At 37.9% G+C, this 19,565-nt stretch overlaps 1 protein-coding gene across 1 annotated transcript; it reads left to right on the top strand.

Moving 5' to 3' along the window:
* Window positions 1-726: 726 nt before the first annotated feature.
* Window positions 727-6,547, top strand: LOC306754669 (sodium- and chloride-dependent GABA transporter 1-like; the record flags this gene model as incomplete). The annotated part of the gene is made up of 14 exons (XM_079238714.1): window positions 727-958; window positions 1,210-1,341; window positions 1,510-1,610; window positions 1,739-1,848; window positions 2,000-2,132; window positions 2,824-2,958; window positions 3,054-3,157; window positions 3,685-3,809; window positions 3,982-4,094; window positions 4,636-4,767; window positions 5,019-5,121; window positions 5,531-5,631; window positions 5,795-5,962; window positions 6,101-6,547. The coding sequence occupies 14 exons, from the start codon at window positions 727-729 to the stop codon at window positions 6,545-6,547; spliced, it is 2,136 nt and encodes a 711-aa protein (XP_079094840.1).
* Window positions 6,548-19,565: the final 13,018 nt, after the last annotated feature.

Genomic DNA, 19,565 nt, shown 5'->3' with positions numbered 1-19,565 from the left:
CTGCTTCCAATTCTGCATGTGGATAAGTATTTGGAGAATCTGTTGGTGGTAATTTGTGGACTTCGCTGTGCTTAATCCTCAAAGGCTATCCGCTATTACGGTGCGTCTTGCGCTCAAAGAGCACCTTTTGGATCCTGTGTTTCTCATTAAGTTTGCGCCTCTGTTTCTGTTTATGCTGTCAGTCTTTGGTGTATTTTTTAGGCATATTTGACTGCAGATTTTGTTTAGGCTACAGAGCCTGCTGTCAATTTATGTGCAATCTGTCGTCTGTGTTTTACTTGTGGAGGCAAGTCAGCATGTCTCTACCATCGATTTTTTTTTTTTTTTTTTTTTTTTTTTTTTTCGTTTGTTGAGTCTGAGGTGAATGGAAAATATGTCATGGTGTTAAATAATCAGGAGAAGCATCAGTCTGCTTTACACAGAGTTAAACTGTGTATGCTTGTATGCCATTGTCATAGTTTTATTATACCTTTGCGGTTTTACATGAATGTTGTATGAATGTGTCTTTTTTTATGTAGAAGAGGTAACATTTTTTTGCGTCCCCTGAACAACCAATTACTCTTCACGATTCCAGGTTAACGGCGACTGACGAGCCGTGTGTACACAGGCTTCTTCTCAAGACATTTGGTGCGAAGGTTAGTTCTTAAAACCGCGAAGCTGCTGTCTACGTGGACAGGTGCTGAAGCCTCCCGTCCTACTGCCAGGACCTCTGCCAAACCCAGAGATATGGCGACGAACGGCACCAAAACGGATGGACAAGTCACAGAACTGAACGAAGTGTCCACTAATAACGACAAGCCCAAGTCACTGGATGTCAAACCCGACAAGAAGAAAAAGGAGTTGCCTGACAGAGAAACATGGGGGGGGAAATTTGATTTCCTCCTGTCTTGCGTGGGATATGCAATTGGACTTGGAAACGTGTGGAGATTTCCCTATCTCTGTGGAAAAAACGGCGGAGGTAAACATTATTTTCATCGCTAATTTATGCACACTGCACGAGCCAGTCAGCACTACGACGCACACTGTCGAGCTTAATCCACCGTGTTGATAACAGGAACAGAATCAATATCTCTCTCTCTCTCCTGCATTAACATCATTTGCAGCCCTAATTAATTAACGTTATGTGTTTTCAGTGATGCGTCAGAGCAGTTTTCTAGTCGAGGGTTATTCCTTTAAAATGCGTAACTTTATCTACTTTTGTCCATCCAGGAGCCTTCTTGATTCCCTATTTTTTGACCCTCATATTTGCTGGGGTCCCATTGTTCCTACTGGAATGCTCCCTTGGTCAATACACCTCAATTGGAGGGCTTGGTGTGTGGAAACTGGCTCCTATGTTTAAAGGTATACTCATAAAATGTGTCTCAATGAACGTGCCCTTATACTTTTCTTTTTGTTTAAAATGACAAAATTCTGTATGATAGGCTTTTTGGTGCACTTATGCAAATATAAATATTGGCATTAAGATTAACAGAGGCCACACACACATCCTAATTAATCTCTCTATGATAGGTGTGGGCCTTGCAGCAGCTGTCCTGTCCTTTTGGCTTAACATTTACTACATTGTAATCATTGCTTGGGCCATTTACTACCTGTACAACTCATTCACCGCTGTAAGTATTACAGTTTTCTCATGAAAAAGATTGAATTAGTAATTAGTAATTAATTTAGTCTCTGATATCTGTGAGAAACTCCAAAAGAAATAAAAACCTTCACATTTTAAAATCTCTGTTTTTTCCAGGATCTTCCATGGAGTTCATGTAACAACCCATGGAACACAGAGAAATGCTACACAAACTACACCATCCTAGACACCAGCAATCTAACCAGTGCTGTGATGGAGTTTTGGGAGTAAGAAATTGACCGCTCTCTTTTGCTTTTCACGACATCGGCGCTTTAAACATGCATGCTTCCCTATGCTACATAAAAGACAGCCTCCTCTGCTGCATGGTTGTTTGGCCATCTGTATAATAGTCTTATTGTTGCTCGCTCTGACTTATAGGCGCAACGTGCATCAAATGACTGATGGCTTGGAAAAACCAGGCCAGATCCGAGTGCCACTGGCAATAACTCTGGCCATTGCCTGGGTCCTTGTGTACTTCTGTATCTGGAAAGGGGTTGGCTGGACAGGGAAGGTAAGATGTTTGCCAAATTTGGCAACCCAAAACCTCCTCTGGATACTGGCTCCTAATAAGGAGCGTGTGACAGCTATGCAATATTAAACAGTCTAATATCATCTCATCAATCTTTCAGACTGCAGTCAGTATTGTCCAGATTGATTTTTAAATAAGAGAGAGCAAAAAAATGTATGTTCCCTAATCCTTTTCTGCCTCATGGTGGCTCGTTTAATTCCAATCCTCCTGACACATTTTCTGCGCTGAGTGTGAATTCATGATAGGAGGAGCAACAATCAGCCATACTCCACAATCCGAATTTGTCCTCTTCCTTCACTTGGAACTGTTTCTCTCCCATGTGATGCTGCATTTTCGAAGTCTAGTTCATCACAAGACCATGGCAAACAATATTTGTTTTGGTTCAAAGTACACACAATCCCCACCCCCTCCGCTTTTTGCCCAGAAAGTGCTTGCACAATGTCACAAATGCAATGACACAGAGAGAGCTGTTACAAAACGAAGCTGCAGTGATCTCTTTGCTGAGTAATTTTTTTTCTTCACCAGCCCTTCATTTTCATTAAAAGAAAACATTAAAAAAAAAAAAAAAAAAAACTTCAAAAGCTTCATAAAGATTTATGTTCCTTTCATGGATTTTCTGCACTTGTAAGTCGCAATGAGGTTACCCTGCTGATAACTGCCTCCCATTTTATAGGTCGTTTACTTCTCAGCGACGTACCCCTACTTCATGCTGTTTATTCTCTTCATCCGTGGGGTGACTCTACCTGGAGCTAAAGATGGAATTCTTTTCTATATCACACCTGATTTTGAAAAGCTCAAAGAATCTGAGGTAATATTATGATATGATATGATCCATAACTTCATGCCTGAGTAAGTACCACTCTGCCTAATGCACTGACATTCTTGTGGTTTTTTTTCTGTCAGGTATGGCTGGATGCAGCTACCCAGATCTTTTTCTCTTATGGACTGGGATTGGGGTCACTTATAGCTCTAGGCAGCTATAATCCTTTCAATAACAATGTTTACAGGTAAGACTGGTGATGATTCATGTACTGGATGTGATTTGTGATTCAGCAGTGGGAAAAGCTGATATATATGAGGCAGATTGTCCTAGTCGAAGATGGGAGCAATCTAATTGATGCTGTTTTATCAAATAATATGCCCCAAGAGTCAAGGGTGCGTAACAACAGCCTTTAAAAATGTCTAATTAATTTAAATTCTAAGCATGAATATAATAACAATATAAGATGAAGGCTGTGTTTTTTGGTTTTTAGTTGTTGTTTGTTTTTGTTTTTTTTCTTTCTGTGCTGGAGACAAAAAAAAAATGCTGTCATTGTAATATCTGAATATGCAGCTCTATGGTTTTCGGCCACATAAACGATCAGTAATATAAAAATAGATGCATTCAATTTGGGCTTTTTGTGAGCTTATTTCAAAAGGATTTTAATTTCTTCAGCCTCCACACAGAAATATCAGAAAATCAAAGAAAACTTTTTAAAAAAAATATCGATTTAAACATTCAACAACAGCCCTATTTTGTATTTCCTCTCCCCAGAGACTCTATAATTGTGTGCTGCATCAACTCATGTACCAGCATGTTTGCTGGCTTTGTAATCTTTTCCATTGTTGGCTTCATGGCACATGTGACAAAGAAAGACATTGCCGATGTGGCAGCTTCAGGTAAATGCCGATTGCTTTCCTCTGTGATGTTTCTACCTCCGTTTTTCTGCATCACTGTCATCTGTGCTGACCGCTAAACACAGTTTTTCTAGCTGATGCTACATGAATAACTACATCTGAGGTGTCAGAATAACCCTGATGAAGTATAAAACATTTCCTATTCATCTTCTAGGGCCTGGATTAGCTTTCCTGGCCTACCCAGAGGCTGTAACCCAGTTGCCTGTGTCTCCTCTCTGGGCCGTTCTGTTCTTCTCCATGCTGCTCATGCTGGGCATAGACAGCCAGGTAAGGGGCTCAGAGATGATCTGCTCATGCGCTGACCTAAATTTTTTAAAGCAGGTGGATATCGTGTAGCTCACCTCTGCTTCCTGCATGATAAGCATGCAATTTGCTTCTTGTGGACAGATATAGCTGGGCTTTGACATTAGCTGTCAAGTATTTTTAATGCAACTTTATCACTTCCATGTGCCTGCAGGTCCAATGTCTGTTTCTTTATTTTATGTGGTATTTGGATAAGGCCAAGCTGGCTGTGAACACACACCCTTACAAGCAAAAGACAGAAATTACAACCCTAATTCTAAATGTCATTAAAACGGTGGGTTTTCCATATTATCAAAATGGTTTCCAAGAGGTGGGAGGTTGTTCATTCACAGGATTATAACAGTCCTTTTAATTTCGCCCCTTTGTCGCCCCTTCCCAGATCTCCACAAAATTAATAAACATACTTTTCACATATTCATATTAAAAACATATAAAAGCAGCTGGGTGCAAAGGTTCACCTATTCATACTAATGCATGAAGTTGTTTGTGTGATCCTGTCCTTCAGTTCTGCACCGTCGAAGGCTTCATCACTGCCCTCGTGGATGAGTTCCCCAGAGTTCTTCGAGGTAGAAGAGAGCTCTTCATCGCTGCTGTCTGTCTAGTGTCCTATGTGATTGGACTTTCAAACATCACACAGGTACAACAGGGCAGCTCTGTTCACCTGACTCAATATTATTGCACAATATCAAGTAAAGGAAATTGAAATGTGATTAAAAACACACAGACCATACATGTGTGTAGAATGTAAGACTGTGCAAATTAGTTCTCAAGAATATCTGCACATAATGTTGTTGTTTTTTTTCTTTAATGCAATACTGTTGTTTCTTTCTTTTTTTTGTTTGTTTGTCTTTGTTTTATTGGTTTGTTTGTTTGCTCCCTTGTTACCAGGGTGGAATCTATGTGTTCAAGCTGTTTGACTACTACTCAGCCAGTGGAATGTGTCTGCTGTTTTTAGTCTTCTTTGAATGCATCTCCATATCCTGGTTCTACGGTATGTGTGTCACGACCAAATCATCATTAAAGCTGTATTTTTCAACACTTCCACAAATAACAAAAGTTAAGATATAAAAGTGTGAAATTGTTTCCCCAACTTCAAACAATGTTTAATATTGTATTGTAGTGCTCATCACTGGGGTGGGATTTCATATAAGCTTATGCATCTACCCACTCCTTTTGAACGTTTTGTCATTTTTTATTTCTTTTTTTTTTTTTTTGGTTTTAGTTTTTAGATTTCATTATATTCAAACAAACTTTTTCAATCAATCAATTCAATCAATCAACCTCCAGGTTGACTCATGTGTACCACGTCATCATCCTGATCACCATGCATGGCAGACCAGCAGCAAATTGAAATAAATAGGAATATGAATATTTTGATCATAAATCTATTCATCTGTCAGGTGTAAACAAGTTCTATGACAACATCCAGGAAATGATTGGCTACAAACCTTGTATATGGTGGAAGATGTGCTGGCTCGTGTTCACCCCTCTCATTGTCGCTGTGAGTACGCTGAGCTAATAGAAAAGTACATCCAAAGTCATGACATGAAAAATGAAACAATAAATAAAGTCAATATTAGCAGCCTGCAGCAGTGTAAGACTGAAACAGTGCTGCCTGTAGTCAGAGGTGTCAGGATACATAAAGCTTCTCTTGTCTCCCACAGGGTGTGTTCTTGTTCAGCGCCGTACAAATGGTTCCTCTAACAATGGGAGACTATGTGTTCCCAGGCTGGGGTCAGGGAGTAGGTTGGCTCATGGCACTGTCCTCCATGGTTCTCATACCCGGATACATGGTCTATATGTATCTTGGGCTTAAGGGCACTTATAAGGAGGTAAGAAGAAAATCATCTAATTGAATTTCTAAGTGAACATAACATACTTTTCTGTCTTATGCTGGCAGATTTTTGACAGTGCTGCATTCGGTCCTTCTTGCTCTTATGTAATTAAGTTGAATTGCGTTTCTCTCCCAGCGACTTCGGATAATGTTTCAGCCTCCTGCAGTGGTCAGGCGGCAACAGGAAAATGGACCCGAGCAGCAAGCAGAAACCAACACTGCTAACCTGTCCAGCCCTGCTAATGCAGCCAATCCTGCCAGCCCCGCTAACCCAGCTCCTGCTAACCCTGCCAGCCCCACCAATGTGGCTCCTGCCAACTCAACCAGCCCTGTGACGCCTGCTAACGCTGCTCCTCCACCAGCTAATCCAGCCTCCGCGTCTAGCCCGGTAAATCCAGCTACAAGTCCTGTTGCCACTATCACCACCACAACCACCACTGTGGCCAGTCCGGTTAACCCCACCATCGCAACTATAAGCCCAACCAGTCCACCGCCCAACCCGATTAGCCCAACAGAGCCTGTTAACCCCCCGAACCCAACAAGCCCGACCTCTAACCTGACCAATGCTGAGGCCAATGTGTAGACAACAAATAAACCCTCATGGAGCAACAACAAACAGAAGAGAACATTACAAAGGACTTCCAAGATTTTAATTGATTCACCTACCTCCAGGGGCAATATGTGATCAAAAACAGATTTCCAACTATGTTTAATTTTTCTGCATTTGTAAAACCAAGCCAATGATGTCTTATCGTTGGTTTGCATTCTGAAAACAATATCAAAGACTGTTAGTGTTCACAAATACAAGCATAATTCTGAAATAAAAAAAATGTAAACATACTGTGTAATACTGTGAGAAAAGAAAAAAAAACTTAGAGATATAGATTAGAGATTTGTTGAATATCTTCATGAATCAAGTAAATACCGTGTGAATATAGTAGATGAAGTAGTGAACAAAATTGACATCATTGAAGAGTGCAAAGGACTGCGTCAATCTTTTTTTTTTTTTTTCTTTTTGTGGATGTTTACTAAACCTCACACAGTTGTCTCCTTTCCAATCGTTGCTCTCTGTGAGGTAAACTTCAGGCCGCAAGGCAAACGGGGAGCTTTGAGTAAGCACAATGCCAATAAGAAGTTCATGTTAAGAGCTCTGGAGTAATCCAGTATTTGTTGTAAAAGATTTTGTGTGAGAGAGAGACTGTTATTTTTCCTTCTGTTTTTTTCAGTGAAAAAAAAAAAAAGAGAGAGAAAACTTTTATGTGATCGAAGCATTTTTAGAATTATTTTTAGGATGTTTTATACTATGTGTGTTGTGATGGAGGACCAAAATCAGTAGGCAGACAAAAGCAAAAACTATGCCATTTAGTATTTGGTTGGCAAAGCACAGGGTACAAAGAAGTACAAAAACATGATAAAAAAAAAAAAAGTAGAAGAAGAAGAAGACAATGCACAGGGTTAGAGAAGTGATTTACAAACATTGACTATCCCTTAATGCTGACAGTCAATCCTGTTTACGTTTTGCATGCTTTCCTCAGGAACATCATTGAAAAGTTTCTCAAATGTCTCCTGACAAACAAAAGAAGAAAAACAGAGAAGGCCTTAAGCCAGCGCACCAATTTAGCCAAGCCATAGTCTGTTTTACACGACTAGGCAGAACTACAAAATACCACTTTGTATAATCGCACAAAAAACAAAACAAGCAAACAAACAAACAAGAAAAAAAAAAATGGGACCAACTCTGTGTTTAAGTACATTCATGAATTTTTTTTTCTCTATGTGTCATGATTGGTCAGAGTTTGATCAGTATGTATTCAGCAATACATATGTAGATGTATAGGTGCAGGCCAGTAAGCAAGTGGCCTGTTTCTCTTTTTTGTTTATGTTGTCTTTGCTTTACTAGTGAAAAAGCATAAAGCTTTAATTTCCCCCAGACTTTTGCCATGGCGTGTTAGGACAATGTTAGTTTGCTTCTATGGCAGCTACTGTGAAAGGCATCTGGTTGAACAGAACATGTTTACCTTAGAAAAAAAAAAAGAAAAAGGCAAAACTACTGAGCGAAAATGTGAAATGGCTACAATTCATGTCCTGTGAATTTTGTATAAAGTTACTCTACCACAGTTTTCTCTGGAAGTTTGTTGTAAAACTGTACTGTGTGAAACATGTAACTGTGAATGTCTGTACTACATTGGAAGTTATTGTCTAAATGTTGAAAAAATGGAGTTGCTGTTTTCTGCAATAATATTTTGATCACAGAAGCTAAAGCACATATCTTACAGAAATATATGAAATTATGATGATGATAAAGATACTAATGATTATATTAAAAATAGAAACTATGTCTAGTAAAACAATATTGTTTTGTATATTTTTAACTGTCTCACTGCCTAATGTAAAACATAATATAAACATGATATGTATCTAAATGGTGTCAAATGATAAAGCACGATTGTTATGTTATACAAACAGAAAAAGACTGAAAAATAAAGAGTTATAGAAAATATAAATACAAAACATGCCTTGAATTATCCCTGATACTATGTGTCTCCAATACAGCCGTTGTTTCTGGTAATGGGAAATTAGGTCAACTATCCCATCAAAAGATGCACGCCGCTTTGAATCCTCCTGCAGTAATTGGCTGTTGTTTCCGCTCCTCTCTTTTATAATAACCCTGTCCACAAACCATTCCTGGTCAATAGATGTAAGAACATGCGAAACCAGTAAAATTACAAAGAAGAATCACATGAAAAACAAAACACAAAACCTGAATCATCTTTTGGCTCATTTTACATTTAAAACCAGGTGGGATGTTGAGAATTAAATAAAACCTTTTCTAAGTAGCTTTGGCTATGATGACATCCAGCTTAGCTCTACCAGGGGGTTAAAAAAATCATTACAGTAAAAAAAAAAAAAAAGAAAAGACAAGAGAAAAAAAGTGTCTAAATCCCTTCTGTGCGGTTTATTAAGTGTCAGAAATACAGGCTGATAGAGAGAGGCCTCAGCGAGCAAGAAAAGCATAGCCACAAAACAGCTCTAGCTGCAGGGCCTGGCGTGCACGCCCGCCCCATCTCTCCAACCTCTTATGGCTATGTGTGTATTTATATTTTGTGTGTGTATGTGTGTGTGCATGCGCGTGCAAGTCGCATCCTCTCCCCCATCTCCTGCAGTTGCTGCTTCCATTAGCTTCCAGTGTGATAAAAGAGACGGCACCAGCTGACACCACCACAATGACTCGCCATGGATAAAAGAATGAGATGTCCCCTCTCGTAGCTCGTGGCAAACTGTGTGTGTGTGTGTCTCTATGTGTGTGTGCGACTGTGTGAGGGAATAAGAGAGACAGGTCAGGGACAGAAAGCTATGCGTTTGAGTGGACTGGGGTTTGAAAAATGTCCCTGATGGCAGCTCATATAATCCATCCCCTGATGGATGATTTAGTGGCCTCCTTTAATCCTAGTTGTGTAATTTAGCATCATTACCTATGAAAACAAGTCACCACAGAGACAGCCCAGACTGATGTCTTTTACCCACAAAAGCTATGCATCATCATTTTCGGCCAGGGAGGACAGGAGAAGGAAGGTCTTGATTAGTTGAGAGCAATCTAGCAGAACACAGTCTTTAAGTTCAGGGTGGCAATTTTCAGCTGCTGCACTATGAAAGACTCATTTTGTTTTATTTGATTATTTTTCAGAGCATTAAGGAGAAAACTGTGGGATCTGTTTTTCTGTGCATGAAAGATTTTATGTTGTTTTTCAACGTATATACAATAAGATGACCTGTGTTCTACTTCTCTACCACGCTAACATCCAAGATCAGCTGTGTGACACGTTGTTAAAAGAGAGGACTTAATTTCTTTTAAATTTATCTGACCTTTATTTAAAAAGAAAATTAAACTTTTTCTAAACAAGCCTGACCAAGAGAGCTAATGGTGACATGACAAAACATTGCAAACTGTCTATTTATTCGGAATATATATGTGTATATAATATAAAAAATGACTGGAAGAAACTTTGGAGTCCTGAAGACTAAAGAGAAATAGAATATTTAGTTATCATCATAGTCATGAGCAGAATAACCAACTAGTTTAAGACTTGCAGCTGGATGTATCTGCACAGCAAATTCTCACATCAGAATGAACATAAGTTACACTGATCCACAGCACAAAATCTAAATAAATAAGTAAATAAACAACTGCATCACCATTCAGGATATTAAATCATTAAACTATTTAACATTTTGCATCATCTGACACTGTTATGTGTGTTAAAGAAATAGTAAAAGGTTTTTTTCCTCATGCAGAAAAAATGGTGTGAAATGTGTTTAACTTTTTTTTAATTTGATGTAATGGTCAAGGATAAAAAAAAACAAAAAAAAACAAACAAACATTGAAACAGTATCTTCAATACTTTTTTTTAAACCTCCAATACTAACAAGAAGCACCATTGTCAAGACATTGTAAATTTTTGTGTTAGAAGCAACAATTACAAACTTATCCCCATCTCCCTGTCCAGGCTGTAATCCGGATCACCACCAACTTCTGATCACTTGTTCCTTATTCCATTTCTGATATTTCCTGGAAAAACAATCAAAATCCATCCATACCTTTTTAATTTTAGCTTGCCAACAGTCAGACAGAATTGCTGTTGGCATTGGCAGGGGCAATGAATACATTCTTACAGGTTTGGATTATGTTGCATTAAATAAACAAATTTAAAGAAAAAGGCAGCCAAATGTTGGCTTTTTTTCTTCATCCTTTCTTGGCTTTTATTGTAATATTTATATGTTTTTTGTGAGACCAAATTGTCTTGCTTCAAAATTCTTTCAGGTTTCTTAACTTCAAACCTGACGTTCATGCAATTTTTACAACAGGTGCCAAATGGAAGACTGCTAATTAAAACACCACTTTTTCAGAATTATTTTATCTTTAGGAACCATTAAAAAAAAAGTCTCAAAAGTGAAAACTATAAATTCCCATATTTCTATAGATTTAATGAGAGACAATCACAATAATGTTGGTAATGAAAAATATGTAGGTGGGGGCGAAGTCTGCAAGAGAACAAACACATCAATCAACAAATATTCAAATCAAACCAAGCACATGGCTTGGTGTGATAAGTGTTGGATAAGTACTTCATGCTGCCTGTGGTGTGCTAAAGTGCACCTTGGTAGAACGTACCCCTTGTGTGCAATCTCTGCAAAGATAAGTGCAAACTAGTGGATGATAATTAGTTGTAACATTTTAAGACAGACTATAGAGGGACATGTTGAGTTTTTTCCTTTTTCCTTTTGGCATTCAGAACATTTTAAAATGAAAGAAGACCTACTGTGCCGTTTATAGGCAACGGATAGCAAGCTGGGCGCAGGTACATTGTAAAAAATACCATATACATGCAAATATATGAGACATTTCAAATCAGCATTGTTACTATTGGCACTTAGAGTTTCATTAAAATCACCACATCTTGCAGCAGTTCAAATAATAGTGACTTTATCACATCTCAGCTGGCTTACAGTTACTGAATGCTACAATAATAGGGACTGGTGACTGGTTGAGTGCTGACACCTCGCTTGTCGGTTCTTGCCTCATTCCTAAAACTGTCCATTAAGCTTCTCTAAAATCTGGCAGATTTTTAACACCTACTTCTGTAAATACTGAACGGGTGCTTAATCTCCAAACAGCAGTCTTAGTACTTTCTTGTATCATCATTCTGTGTTCATTTGTCAACCTCTATTTATCAGGCAGTCCAACCTTCTTTCTCTTAATAAGCAAGGGAAGGGAAGACCCCTGAAGCCTTGGGAGTTTCACTTTCATTTCCTTCATTTCATAATGCCGATGAGGTGGAGCCAATTGACTTTCTGATTAATTAGGTATATGAATAAACTTGACCATAAACTGACACTGTGCATTAGGTACACTCATCAACACTGTGCACATTAATTGATATAGATGGCATCAATTAATGTGATACTATTTTTTGACATGTAAAGCACAACGTCTCTGGGCAAATCAGCTCCATTCTGTGGCCAGATCTGAGCGATGGAACATTGTTTGGTGTTTAGCATTTCTTGGCACTCTGTGTCACAAGCCTATTTTTAAAGTTAAAAAGTGCTTGCAGTGTGACTGCAAGAGAGAGGACACTGAGGAAGCAAACTGGTGATCCATGATGCTTTTATGAAAGGATGACAGAACGCTACAGCTTATAAACTCACACACAGAGCCATGATTAATCCTCATAGCCCACTTAGAGCAAGAAAAGCTAATTCTGCTGTGAAGATGAAAAGGCTGATAATTATGTTTATACTTTCTCTGTTTTAACCCCAGTACCAAAGTTTCTTAATCATTATGCCCAATTGGATTTATGCTGTTGTGGGTCACTGAACCTGCATACTGTTGACGTGGATTTAGTGTGATCATTTGTGACATTTCTCCTCAGATTCGTTTGCTTTGCCCCAGACTTCTGTCTGAGGTACAGTCACCCGAGAATTCAAAGCAAATAAATTAATGAATAACTAATCTTTGCAGATGCATGAATCTACATATCAATGTAATCAGAGGATGTTGTGTGCGTGGCTATTTCCAGCAGAGGGGATGAGAGGATGTCAAGCATGCAAAGTCTCTCTGCATATATGCTAATCTGGCTCCTTTTTCACAATCTGAGTATGAACCTTGCTGGAAATGCAGTTGTTTACTAATTCACAAAGTGTCTTTTGGAACATACAGACAAACCAAGCTGATTCTCATACATTGCATGTGCTCTGCGATGAGATCTGAAAAATGTGTACTCTGGGATTTATTGTGGATTCCAGAAGATTTAGCTGTTTCATGCATTCTTATGACACAGCAAATATTGTGTTTATTTTGGGTGCAAAACTGAGCAAATATGGAGAACATTACATTCTGAACCATATGCTGAAAATTTTTCTTCCGTTGATTTTTCTGCTTCTGTATTTCTGCAGAGCAGTAGTCACCCCTTCACTTAGAGGAGCGCTATTTTCCTGTAAAATCCTAACAGACCATGGCATTTTCAGTCAATTAATACAGAAAACTGTAATGAAAATGAGTCTGTAAGTGAGAGTGAATTTAACATCACGATTAAGAGGACAAGTTTTGCTAATCAGGAGACTGTCCCTTGCTACCTTCAGTTTGCTCCAGCGCTTCTTGTCTTTTGTCACAGCTTATAACATCTCCCCAATGTGCCAGAGGCTTATGGGGTAGTCACTGTAGATTACTGCCTGGGTCAAAAACTGAATGCAAATCAGGCAGAGGAATAGGCGGAGTGAAATGCTGAAGAAGGAATCTGTGCAGAATATATTTGGAAAAGAAGCTGTGACTCTTTGTACTGTTCCTGTTCAATCTGTGGGAAATCTGTGTATTTATAGAGGCATGTTTTTCAGCCACTGTTGTAATGTTGTAAATCCTTAAAGAAATAAACATAAATAACAGATTTCAAAGCCGGCTAATGTGCAGATCCAAATGTTTGCCATGAGAAGAAATTCCACGTGGTAAACAGGACATATTACACTCCCTGGATGTCACGCAAAGTGGGTGCTTTGGATGATCTTGTATCCTAATGTGAAGCCGATAGGAGAAGGCGTTAGTTCTCCAGTGAAGCTACTCTAATGGGCCTTCTCCTGGATTCCCTGCCCAAAGGCCTGTGTGCTCTATCTTGGGTCTCTTTATACCAGAGTTCAGGCTGTGGGACTTTGATAATAGCTGACAATTGAAAAACTGTGTCAACATCAAATGCAGTCATTTGTTTCCCATCTCTTGCACAGAAATGACAACAGAGGAAAGTTACTCTGTTGAATTTCATTACTCTGCAGCTAATCGTCTACATTACACACACCGCTTCTTCTGTGCAAAACATGTGCCAGCTATATTTATGAACATGCATTTTGTATATGTGGTTGTACCGTTGTAATACATGTGCGCATGCACATTTGCATTTATGTTAGCATGCATGCATGGAGACACATGTATGTGAATCTGTACACATCCTGCTGTTAAGCGTGAAGACAGGACTGGGCAGCTGCTCCAGGCACAGCTTTAGTAAAGACCTGCATTCTAAATAAGTTCTGTCAGATTACGCCACCGCACACTTAACACTTCACTCCTCGGGATGTTGCATTAGTCTCCTCAGTTTACTATGACCGGTAAATTAAAGCAAGCAGGAAAGTGAAGAGAAGGTAATTAAGAAAGGTTCATGGAAATAATCGCAATTTATTCAATTCAGATTAATGACACAAATGATCTTCATGTACTCTAGACAAGATTCCTCTTTAATAAGCTATGTGATTGCGTGCAAAAGAATGGTAATTTCATTATTTTTGGCATACTGACGTATGCAAATGTGAACAAGTGACCTCCACACGTGCACTGCATTATCCCTACTGTTGCATGACATTTTCACTCATGTGGTTATGCCCTTGACTGCACATTGTAACTGTGCAGAACAACACACAGATATTTGAGCAGGCTCTCATGGATAAAACCCCTCCTTACCTCAGATATGGATCGAAAAAAATAATTAAAAAAATAAAAAACATACAGTTCTGAACTCCCTACTGGGAGGATTTTCAAAAGGACTGCCAAGATGTGGTTTACTCTTTCCGACATGCAGAAAACACTCGGCCAACTTTTATAGAAGTGCTGTCATATGCAAACAAGCCCATTCATTCCGTCTGTCTCACTCTCTTCCGTAAACAACATCCACACATGCACACGATGATTAAGAGGTCTGAGGGCCTTCAGGGCGTGCTTGGTCTTGGGGCTGCGCTGAATCATAGCTGTGATGTGGTGCATGCTTTCCACTCTGATCTGTCACTGAGGTTTGGGAACTGTGCTCACTGATGAGTGAGTTGGACCAAGCTGGGCCACAGTGGCCTGCCCAGTCTTCCCTCCCATCCTCAAGCGCCTCGGCTTCATGCTCTGGCTACCCAGAGCTACACACTGACAGGTAAGACACCCGATGAGCAGCCTGAGCACTGCAAGGCTGAAGCATGAAGATGAATCAATGAGGTGAAGATAACACCAAACAGTGAAGCAAGCAGAATGTGATCACTGATGTCTTGCTAAGAAACACATGAACAAAAAAAAAAAAAAAAAAAAAGCAAAAAAAAAAAAAAAAAACTCTAGTTCTGTTCAGCCAAAGGAATTATGTCAAGATAGACCAAGAAAAGGAAACAATGTTGTATCTTTGTTTTTATTTATATATTTCACTGTTGTGGGCTTTTTGTGGTATGGTCTGAATCTGAAACAGAGTGAGCTCTTATGGTCCTTATAAAGCAACAGAGATTGAGTAAAAAGAACAAGTAGAACTGCTCCAAATTAAATTCAGTCCAATTCAGCTGGACTTGCATAGCACCAATTCACAACTAAGTAATCTCAAGTCACTTTAAAGACATTATTTATTCAAGATCATTCATCATGATCCAAATTAAAAATCCACCTGTCAATGATGCATTGTTTCTCAAACCAGGTCCTGAGGACCCACTGCCCTGCATGCTTTCATGTTCCTACTCCAACACACCTGATTCAGATGAATGAACTTCCTCACCAAGTTATGTGCAATCTTTTTAACAAGCCATTCATTTCATTCATGTGTGTAGGGTTGCCAAAAAAACATGCAGGACGTTGGGTCCCAAGGTGAAACAATGCATTGATGAATGAATTATTCTCTTCTTGTAGCTGTGTAATAAATCTTATATCTTTGGATATCCTGTTTTTCTTTCCCTTTTAAATGGTGACAAATTTGTAAGAAGAGTGTATTTATGGGATGAGCAGCAGTATGAATATATAGATTGCAGCACGAAAAACTTTCCAAATCTTCTCTGCAAAGCCAAACAGCTTGTTTCGCTATTAATTCTCATTCTGAGCACTATTACAACAAAGACATAATCAAACCAAATAGAAATTTCTATACTTTTTGCACAAATTTGAATTAACTCACATTGCATTGCACATATCAGCAAAAAGGGTGATAAATGCTGAAATAGTAAAATGAACAAAATTGCTATCAAGCTGAATATTTTGGGTTCTTTCCATTTAGTCTTATTATAGATTGCGAAATGATTGCACTGGTCCATAGATAAATATGTAGCAAGTTTATAATAATAACTAATAAACTCTACAATAGTCATATTTTCTTTCCCCTGCTCTTTGCTGCAAAACAGCATCCGTCACGCCACCAATTATATTTCCCCTCCTGACAACTTTGATACTCACAGTGTAATTATGTGGGTAGTTGCCACTCTTTAGAAGAAAAATCAATTCCATGTAAGGGATAAAGGAGGTGCTGGTGGGTGGCATTAAATCCCTGGGCCTTAAAGCGTCCAATCTTTTCCACAGTGCTTTCACTCTCCTACTTCTGTTGTACACTCGCGATTACTTAGCTGTCAACTTTGCTGGAACCAGCAAACATTTAGTTGATCAAAAATACGTATAACAATATATATTGTCAAAGAAATGAACTGTTTAAAACTCACTGGTCTGACTTTATGACATGAGGATACTTGACACAAATCAACGGCCCAAAACATTGTGATCTCACAGTTTTTAAGCCTGTATAATGATGAGGCTGTGCTCAAGAAAAGTGTTGTAATATTTATTCTATTCTCTCTTATTTGATCATTTGTCATGTTGGGTTTTTTGTTTGTTTTTGTTTTGTTCTTTTGGTCCAATCAGGAAAAAAAGAGGGGAAGTGTGAACACCATGAACACATGACTGTTTACAAAAAGAAAAAAGGTTAACAGATTTCTAAATGAATGATCAAACAACAGTTTTCTAACTTGCTTAAGATTAATTCCAGTTGCATTTTTTAGAGGATAACCCAGTCTTGTGGCTAAATATGAAGCAGGTATCTTTGTCTTATGGTGGAAAATGTTGCAATTTTACAATAAAGACTCAAATTTTACATTTAATACAATTATTACTTTTTACTTGAGTTTTGATTTGAATGTAAATTGATGTTTCTCATCTTCATAAATGTTTCCAGATATTTACATCATCTTTTTATTTCTCATCAATATTCCTTTGACCACACATATGTAAGGGGTAAGTAAAGGGTGGTACTAATCCAGTGGTTTTCATGCAGGAGATTACTGGTTTAGCCCTCATCCTGCATAGTGCTTTCCACAGTTGTTGCAAGTTTTTCTACTTCTCCTGTTCAAGGTTAATTTGTTTATGCTGCACTTTCACCTGTTAATGGTTAGGGTCAGGTGTTAGAAGTACATGTTTTGGGTACATGTTAGGTCTACAGTACATGCAAACACGTGCAACACATCACATGAAAACTGCCCTTCAGAAGACAACTGTCAGGAGATACTGGATGTCGGTATCATTAGTTACTTGAGGATAAAAAATATTTATTCATTGTATGCATTTTCTGGTTAAACTGGGCGTATTAAATCTGGCCAGTAGTATGACTTTTAATGTATATAAAAACAAACTGATAAGGAAGGGTAACTCTGTCATAAGATGCTAAATGGACAGTTTTAAAACTATGATGGAGAGGAGAGTGCTGTACAAACTGTTAGCCATCATTGATGACCCATGAAGCCAAATAAGGGGAAATTTTCCTCTTATGTATCACAAATTTATCACCTCTGGCAGATTGAATACTGGACTGCAACTCTGTTCTTAAGCTTGTTATTTTAAAGTGCTGCAGTTGCACATTTGCTAACCTTGACTGCTGATCACTACAGTTTTTAGTGATATACTCTGGTCAACCTGCCCATTTGACAAGACAATATGCTGTTGCACATTGTACAGTGGTATTTGGAGTATTTATTTTTCCATTTGCCTGAGTAAATATACACTAATCCAGTTGCATTCCTAGCTTATATATATTTCACACATCATTTACTGTTACACCTTAGTGTTTTGTATTTTATTTTATTCAGATTTTTTTTATTCTTTGATTTGTAGTTTTTGTAAACTTGCTGCTGTGATCTCCTAATTTTCAGTTATGAGTCCAGTAGTGCACATCTCTCAGTCTCTATTAACACATGCAAAAGAAATCCTTCCCTAAACGACACACAAATGTACTTTTGCTTCTACTTTAATAGTATATTCAGTCAAAGATCCTGTAGTCAATGTCCGTTATAATTTGTGTTCTTAATAACTTAATACAACTAAAAAGGTTTAATTGGAATAATTAGATGCCAATTCTTTGTTTTCAATTGCTTAATTTAGGGCACACAGACAATAAATGCTGTTTCCTTCCTGTGAGGTTTTGCTAGGTCTCCACTGCAGCTGCCTTTGGGCACTGCTTTTTTGTGTGTCATCCTTCCTTCACTTTTGTCATTTTCTATTGGATCAAGACCATGTGACTGACTCAACCCTTAAAGAACATTTGCCTCTTGGGTTGTTTCACTGTGCTGTGTTATATTTTTTCTTTTGGATCATTTTGGATCTATACAATCAAACGCAGTAACCTACATTCAAGTGAACTCCTTTTAATTGAATCTTAGCTGAAAATATTTTTCTATTCACTTTTTCTATTCATTTCATTCGGTAACTTCTTCAGATGATTACATCATGAGTAAACCAGTGGCCCATTTCCCCTAGCAGCTATGTAACACTGCCGTCACTGTGTTTGACCAGTGACAAGGCGTGTTTGCATTATCGCTGACATGGTTCATCTCGGTTTTCTTTGTCCAAAGAGTCTTCCTCCTGATTTGGTCCAATCGGTCTTTCTATCATTTTATATCAACTGCAGTTTGCATCTTAAGGCAAATCTTCTATTTATATTTATGAACAGTATTGTTGAACTTATTGGTAAATTACTTCTTATGAATGATCCAAATGTCTTTTTGTTGTTGTTGTTTTGTTTTTTTGTTTTTTGTTTGTTTGTTTGTTTTAACCTCCTAAAGTGTGTGCTTCCGTTCTCTCTCTAAAAAGTCTGTTTTGTCTATTTTTTTCTTATTCAGCCTCCTTGACTTCCCTCACTGGCGTCAGCACATCTCTAAGAGTTCCAGGGAACAGATGATTTGATCATTATAAGAAATTCTAGAAAAAAAAACAAAAAAAATTCAACAAACTTCATATAATGACCAAATCAATCATTATTTTGAGGACATAATCAAACATTTCAGTCATTTTTTTAATCAAGTTATTATGTCTGACTAAAACTGGACTCCAGTTAGGTTATATATGTTCAGTCAATATTTTCTCCTTATTTAAACATTGTATGAAGTCTATAGATCATTTTTACAGATCTATTGTATTGAACATAAGGAATATCTGTCAATGAATGCTGTAAAGTTCAAAACATTTGCATAGAACTTGTTTTTTATATTATATGAAGACATTACTTGATATCTCAGATACAGAAGGCTTTATAATGTAAATACAATATTGCAAACATAAAACCCATATAACTGTAAAAAAAAATCACTGCATCCAAGTCAGTGCAAAGCAGAAATTAATATTCATTTAGTCACAAATACAGTTTTTTTTTTACCACCAAGGTAAACATGAATGATAAAAACAATGGCCTAATAATCTAAAATAGTATGACTAATCGGACTATATTCACTGTTCCAGCATATAAGCATGGGAAGAGAATTGATATAATGACTACCGCATGTCATGTGATGATAGCTTG

This window comes from Telmatherina bonti (assembly GCF_933228915.1).
Source record: "Telmatherina bonti genome assembly, chromosome: 4".
NCBI lineage: Eukaryota > Metazoa > Chordata > Actinopteri > Atheriniformes > Telmatherinidae > Telmatherina > Telmatherina bonti.
Note: the sequence above shows the minus strand (reverse complement) of the source record. Positions and strands in the feature narration are given on the sequence as shown.